Raw genomic sequence first — 7500 nt, 5'->3', positions numbered from 1 at the left:
AACTATAGGCTTCCAATCTTACTTTTTCTTTAACTTCTTTCAAATGAACATCATATTTTTTTTTTTATTTAAAGTGAATAGCCCCTTTGGGTTTCTTCCATAAATAGTGGCGTATATTGTGAATAACAATAATAATAATAAGAATAATAATAATAATAATAATAATAATAATTAATAATAATATGGTAAAGTTCAGTACAAGAGGTACTCTTTCGTCAAGAGCATTGCTTTCTCGTTACTTTTATTAGACGAAAAGTGTAATAATATTCTTCCGTTCTCTTCTACTCACCACCTTCAAATTCATCTTCAGCAGTGGAGGGAGACCTTCTCTAAGGAGAATCTGCTAAAGAATGAGCTGCAGAAGGCAGAGGTTGTTCCCTTTTTATATGGTAAACTGAGATGACCTCCTCGTCCGGCAGTGTGTTTGATTTCCTCCCTTTTCTCTTTCCTGCCGCTACCCCCCACACATCACCCAACTCTCTCTCCCCTTCTGTATTGCCATTCGAATTCGAATCCATAGAGAGTTGGGTTTTTCCTTCGACGCAACTTGTTTAATTTTTTTTTTTTTTTTTTTTTTTTTTTTTTTTTTTTTTTGTATAATCATGGTCAAGATTCAAAGAAACTGAGGCACAGCTATAAAACTGCAGTGACGTCTGTTTCTTTCTTTTTCTCGGGCACATGATTCCTGAAATTGAACCGATAGATGAGAATGCTGAGTACTCTTTTGCTTTGGATCGGAGAGAGAGAGAGAGAGAGAGAGAGAGAGAGAGAGAGAGAGAGAGAGAGAGAGAGAGAGAGAGTGATGAAAATTCATTCTCCTGTTTGTTTATTTGCCTCGCATATTTTCCAGTGAAACCTAGTTGGATTTATGAGTCTTAGAAAAATACCAGAATGTGTAGTCCTTTTCATAACTTAGCATTATTCGTCATCTCTGTTTTGATTCTCTGATTCTCTCTTTATATTATATAATATATAATATATATATATATTATATATATATTTATATATACATATTTATATTATATATATATATATATATATATATATATATATATATATATATGAATTTTTATCACATCACCGTTATTTATATACAATCATTAAGCTACAAATGTCGTTTAATATCCAATGCCCGCTACTTCGGGAATATCCCCGATGGGAACTAGTTATACCACGAAAGGGAATTGTAAGCGATAAATGGGGTCGGTACCATCCCCCCCGACGGAGAATTACCAATGAAGGAGAATTATAAGTGTTAATAGATCGGTACCGAAGTGTCTCGAACGCTCGATACAGTAGCTTTCAACGATTTCAGTCGATGGTCAAACCACTTAACCATCAATGGAGTGGTTGTGTGTGTGTTGTGCGTGTGTGTTTTGTTTGTGTGTGTATATATATATATATATATATATATATATATATATATATATATATATATGTGTGTGTGTGTGTGTGTGTGTGTGTGTGTGTATGTGTGTGTGTGTGTGCGTTTGTGTGTTTTTGTGTATGTTCATATTCATGTATATTACATGATATATATATATATATATATATATATATATATATATATATATATATATATATATATATGTTATATATATCTTCCATGTATAGAAAATATTTGACAATCTCCTATCTTGCTATTGTGTGAGCCTTACCCATTGTAATGATACAAAATAACTAATGAGGAAGAGAAGTGTGGGTTCAGGAAATGAGAGTTACAAACTAGAATTTTTATGCAAGTTTTCTCATTTTCGAAACGAGAATAGTTTCTTATTTTTAAAATAATAATGTTTCATTTTGAGTGTATATTTTTCTCTTGCACATTTGTTGTATTTTGCATATTTTTTATCCTGAAGAAAATATCTGTTACGATTTTACATAATTTTCTGGTTTCCAGTGACTGGAGAGTCACAAGGTGACTTTTTTTCATTATACAAGTCATTAGCTTTGGCATTTGATGTATTTTACGGTGCTGGGGAGCGTTGTCGCTAATATTAACCATGGAAAAATTTTGATATAATCGGAACAGTAGAAAACAGGATTTAGGACGATATACCTGGTGGGAGATAATTGACTTTGGAAAGTGATTGCTGTGTAAAATGAGAAAATAAAGAAATGCGATGCCTTTTTGCTTCGGCTTCAGATAACAGAACTGTTACGATTACAAACGACGCTTTAGCACAATTACTTAGTTTCTTAGTGAAATGTGATTTTTTGTCTATTTCCCACTAAAAGCTCCATGCATATGTTTAGGAATGTAACTGAATGCGTAATTTTACTCTTGCTCACATTTTACATGTTTGTAATTTTAGTAAATTCCTATGGCTATGTATTACTGAAGAGTGATAATCTTGAAAGCTATCATAACTACTTGATTAAGAATGCATGGTGTCACTTCTGTGTGACATTATCGGTTATTGCAAACATTGTAAGTTCACTCATCAGACGAGTTCCGCTCTTCAGTTGGGATCCATTTTTTTTTTCCTTTTCACATTAGTCATTTTATCCCGTGAAAGCCGTTTTTTTCCTAGTTCCTGGCCATTTAAAGTATCTTGTGTGAATTTATGAACAGTTCAAAGTATAATAACAATATTAATTAGTACAATTTTTTTTTTCTATCACCGTCATCCTATTCGGCTGGGTGGTATTTATAGTGTGGGGTTCCGGGTTGCATCCTGCCTCCTTAGGAGTCCATATGTGCGCTGTTTCTAGTAGCACACACTTTTGCATGAGTCCCGACGCTACTTCGGCATCAAGTTTTTCCAGGTTCCTTTTCAGGGATCTTGGGAACGTGCCTAGTGTTCCTATGATTATGGGTACAATTTCTACTGGCATATACTATATCTTCATTGCTATTTTCAGGTCTTGTTACTTATCAATTTTTTCTCTTTCTTTCTCATTTACTCTGATGTCCCATGGCACTGCGACATCATTAAGGGGTATTATTATTATTATTATTATTATTATTATTACATTATTATTATATTATTATGATTATATAATATTATTTTTTTTTTTTGTGTGTTCTATCACAGTCCTCCAATTCGACTGGGTGGTATTTATAGTGTGGGTTCCGGGTTTTGCATCCACTGCCTCCATTAGGAGTCCATCACTTTTCTTACTATGTGTGCCGTTTCTAGATCACACTCTTCTGCATGAGTCCTGGAGCTACTTCAGCCTCTAGTTTTTCTAGATTCCTTTTCAGGGATCTTGAGATCGTGCTAGTGCTCCTATGATTATGGGTACGATTTCCACCGGCATATCCCATATCCTTCTAATTTCTATTTTCAGATCTTGATACTTATCCATTTTTTCCCTCTCTTTCTCTTCAACTCTGGTGTCCCATGGTATTGCGACATCAATGAGTGATACTTTCTTCTTGACTTTGTCAATCAACATCACGTCTGGTCTGTTTGCACGTATCACCCTATCCGTTCTGATACCATAGTCCCAGAGGATCTTTGCGTGATCGTTTTCTATCACTCCCTCAGGTTGGTGCTCGTACCACTTATTACTGCAAGGTAGCTGATGTTTCTTGCACAGGCTCCAGTGGAGGGCTTTTGCCACTGAATCATGCCTCTTTTTGTACTGGTTCTGTGCAAGTGCCGGGCATTCGCTTGCTATGTGGTTTATGGTTTAATTTTTCGTATTGCACTTCCTACATATGGGAGAGATGTTATTTCCGTCTATCGTTCTTTGAACATATCTGGTTCGTAGGGGCTGATCTTGTGCCGCTGTTATCATTCCTTCAGTTTCCTTCTTTAGCTCTCCCCTCTGTAGCCATTGCCATGTGTCATCGCTGGCTAGTTCTTTAGTCTGTCTCATGTATTGTCCGTGCATTGGTTTGTTGTGCCAGTCCTCTGTTCTGTCTGTCCTTCTCCTGTCTCTGTATATTTCTGGGTCTTCGTCTACTTTTATTAGTCCTTCTTCCCATGCACTCTTTAGCCAATCGTCTTCACTGGTTTTCAGATATTGCCCCAGTGCTCTGTTCTCGATGTTGACGCAGTCCTCTATACTTAGTAGTCCTCTCCCTCCTTCCTTTCGTGCTATGTATAGTCTGTCCGTATTTGCTCTTGGGTGTAGTGCTTTGTGTATTGTCATATGTTTCCTGGTTTTCTGATCTATGCTGCGGAGTTCTGCCTTCGTCCATTCCACTATTTCTGCGCTGTATCTGATTACTGGCAATCGACCCTATGTGGTTTTATGGGCTTTTAATCATATTTCCGGCGTTGAGTTTTGACTTGAGTATCGCCTTGAGTCTCTGCATAAATTCTTTCCTGATCGTGTCCTTCATCTCTTGGTGTTTTATATCCCCTCCTTCCATTATTCCCAGGTATTTGTATCCTGTCTCATCTATGTGTTTGATGTTGCTCCCATCTGGTAGCTTTATCCCTTCAGTTCTCGTTACTTTGCCTTTTTGTACGTTGACTAAGGCGCATTTTTCTATTCCAAACTCCATCCTGATGTCCCCAGATACAATCCTTACAGTCTGGATTAGAGTATCTATTTCCTTGATGCTCTTACCATACAGCTTGATGTCGTCCATGAACATCAGATGGTTTGATTCTGTTTGCCTCTTTTCTTGAGTTGGTACCCGGCATCCATCTTCTGCAGTACTTTTGTCATGGGAATCATGGCTACTGCGAAGAGTAGTGGGGACAGTGAGTCGCCCTGGAAGATCCCTCTCCTGATATTAACCTCTGCTAGTCTTATTCCAGAGCTTGTAAGTATTGTATTCCAGTTGCGCATTGTATTTTTGAGGAAGCTGATGGTGTTTTCCTCTGCCCATATATTTTCAGGCATTCTATTAGCCATGTGTGTGGTATCATGTCGAAGGCTTTCTTATAGTCTATCCATGCCATGCTTAGGTTGGTTTTCCTTCTCCTACTGTTCTTCATTACCATTTTGTCTATCAGGAGCTGGTCTTTTGTGCCCCTACACTTCCTTCTGCAGCCTTTCTGTTGGTGGGGGATGGTGTTTGTCTTCTCTAGGTAATTGTATAGCCTTTCACTGATGATACCTGTTAGTAACTTCCACATTATTGGTAGGCAGGTGATAGGCCTGTAGTTACTGGCTATATTTCCCTTACTCTTGTCTTTTTGTACTAAGGATGTTCTTCCTGTGGTCATCCATTTGGGTGCTTGGTGATTTGAGATACAATGCTGGAGTTGTTCTGCTATTCGTGGGTGTAGGGCCTTGAAGTTTTTGAGCCAGTATCCATGGACTTCATCGGGACCTGGGGCTTTCCAGTTTGGCATTTTCTTTAGTTGGTGTCTGACTGTGTCTGTCGTGATCTCTGTGAATCTTTGTTTTATTCTCCCTGTTTCTTCTTCCTTGACTTCCTGGAGCCATGTTGCATGTTTGTTGTGTGATACCGGATTGCTCCATATCTTTTTCCAGAGTCTCTTACTTGGTTCGGCTTCAGGAATTTCTGGGTGGTTGTCTTCCCCTCTTAGTTGGCTGTATAGTCTTTTCTGGTTGGTTCCGAATAGTTTGTTCTGTTGGTATCCCTTATTGCTGTTCATGTACCGTTGGATCTTATGTGCTTTGGCCTTAAGCCTCTGTTTTACGTCTTCTATTGTGTTTGATTTCCGCCCCTCTCTTGTACTTTGTATTTCTCGTTGAGTTCCTCCTTTGTTTTTTTGCTTCTTAGCCTTTTTTCTGTCATTTCTTTCAGTTTATTATTATTATTATTATTATTATTATATACCTGAAATAAGTAATCAGCTCTACTATTCTGTTATCCTTCCTCACTATGACAAAAGTATTTTGTCGGTTCAATAAAACAGCTGTTTGTAATTTTACATTATTTTTCTTATATAACAGCCCCAGGAAATTATATCGACTCCCAGAAAATTACTAACCGTAAAAAATGATTGATGACTACTTACAATGTTTTAGCGGTTGAGAGCGTTTGATAACAGGTAGGAATCACTGCTGAAACTTGACTGAAATGGGTAAGAAGTATGACAGGCAATTAAATAAAGTTGTATTCCCTTTTAGAGCAACGAGAATTTCATACAAATTTCGCTATATGTCTATTAATTACCGACCTCATTACTAGCAAGGCGTGATCAGACCTCCAGCTTTCCCATGGCGCTTGCTAGAATCTATGGTCAAATAGAGCATTATTTCACAAACGAAACTTAAAATGAGTAAGTTGTATTTTATTTGAAATAATGTTTCTGTACAGTTTAACATGCACATTATTTATTTATTAAATTTTTATTTTAATAAATAAATCATAAATACCTTATCCTAAAATTCCTGTATCTTTAACTCAACTCAAAACAAATTTTTCAAAATTTTTTTTAGGTTTCTCCTTAGGGCTTTCCTACCCCCCAAAACAAGAAGAACAACAGAGCAGTTTGTAGACTTACTCCCTAGTGAGAAAAATTAGCATGAACAGTTAAAATCTCTGGATCTCAATAAGGCTTTCTTGCAGTCTGATATCTACTACATCAGAAGCACTGGTCCCCAGTGGGTCTGCCTCTTAACTTGGAGTGATTTGGTGGTCTTGTGCCCCTCCGGAAATTTGCCAAAAGGCTTGAAGTTGCGGACCGTTGGTCTAATTGATGTTTGATAATTTTTATCAAATTCTGTTCATCTTGTGTGTGTTTGTGTGTGTGTGCTGTATGTAGAGAGAGAGAGAGAGAGAGAGAGAGAGAGAGAGAGAGAGAGAGAGAGACAGGTTGAGAGAGAGAGAGAGAAACGGTTGTCAGCAGCTAAAAATGGAAAGAGTTTACTTATGTGAATGCACAGTAATAAAGTCTTCCCCGTTAATATTTTAATCATTAGTTTTTTCCTCATTTGGGTGTTGTATTGCCATCAATTTTCCCCCTGTTTTCGTTTTCATTTCTAATATTATTATCAACTCGGACTGGCAAAAACTTTGGCCTTATACTCGTTAATGAGTGAACATATTAATGGAACAGAAATGAAATTCTCATGTAAGGTAATCTGTCTTTATTGGTCTTTAGGTAAAAACTAAAAGACAAACAAACAAATAGGACGTTTTGTGGTCTTCCCTGCAGATTTTTACCGCCCAAATCCTGAAATACATAGAATCACAATATTAAAGAGTAATTTATTTTTTATTTTTTATTCGTGTGCAAGATTAGTTATTTTCATTATACAGTAAGAAGTTCAGTTTTTAATTTTTTTAGCTGTTTTGATGTATATACATACATTTCGGTTTATATCAACTTGAAGTTCATGTGCTTACCTCCACCTCCTCCAAAACCACCACCGCCTCCAAATCCTCCACCACGGCTTCCGCCTCCTCCAAATCCTCCTCCACCTCCGAATCCTCCTCCACCGAGTCCACCACCACCACCTCCTCCGAATCCTCCTCCACCTCCTCTGTGTCCACCTCCACCTCCAAATCCACCTCCTCCTCCAAAGCCTCCACCTCCTCGTCTTGGAGCAGCAGCGACGAGGGCTATCACCCCGAGGAGCACAACCACCTGGTTGGGGTGAGAAGAGTATCTTCAATTT

The 7500-nt window shown here is 37.6% G+C and overlaps 3 protein-coding genes across 4 annotated transcripts in view; 1 reads left to right on the top strand and 2 right to left on the bottom strand.

Moving 5' to 3' along the window:
* Positions 1–340, bottom strand: part of LOC135211141 (uncharacterized) — a 1112-nt gene extending 772 nt beyond the window's left edge. The window contains exon 1 of the mRNA XM_064244342.1: positions 290–340. Coding sequence (XP_064100412.1) covers positions 290–304 — 15 coding nt within the window. The 5' untranslated portion in view covers positions 305–340. The remainder of the gene's footprint in view (positions 1–289) is intronic.
* Positions 1–7500, top strand: part of LOC135206747 (A disintegrin and metalloproteinase with thrombospondin motifs adt-2-like) — a 315467-nt gene that overhangs the window by 189295 nt on the left and 118672 nt on the right. The window lies entirely within an intron of this gene.
* The window catches only part of LOC135207943 (acanthoscurrin-1-like), an 881-nt gene continuing 335 nt past the window's right edge, over positions 6955–7500 (bottom strand). Inside the window, exons 2-3 of the mRNA XM_064239966.1 lie at positions 7229–7469; positions 6955–7055 (exon numbers count right to left, since the gene is read on the bottom strand). Coding sequence (XP_064096036.1) covers positions 7042–7055; positions 7229–7469 — 255 coding nt within the window. The 3' untranslated portion in view covers positions 6955–7041. The remainder of the gene's footprint in view (positions 7056–7228; positions 7470–7500) is intronic.

Source organism: Macrobrachium nipponense, chromosome 11 (assembly GCF_015104395.2).
Source record: "Macrobrachium nipponense isolate FS-2020 chromosome 11, ASM1510439v2, whole genome shotgun sequence".
Taxonomy (NCBI): Eukaryota; Metazoa; Arthropoda; class Malacostraca; order Decapoda; family Palaemonidae; genus Macrobrachium; species Macrobrachium nipponense.
The sequence above is the reverse complement of the archived record's forward strand: the minus strand, read 5'-3'. Positions and strand labels throughout refer to the sequence as shown.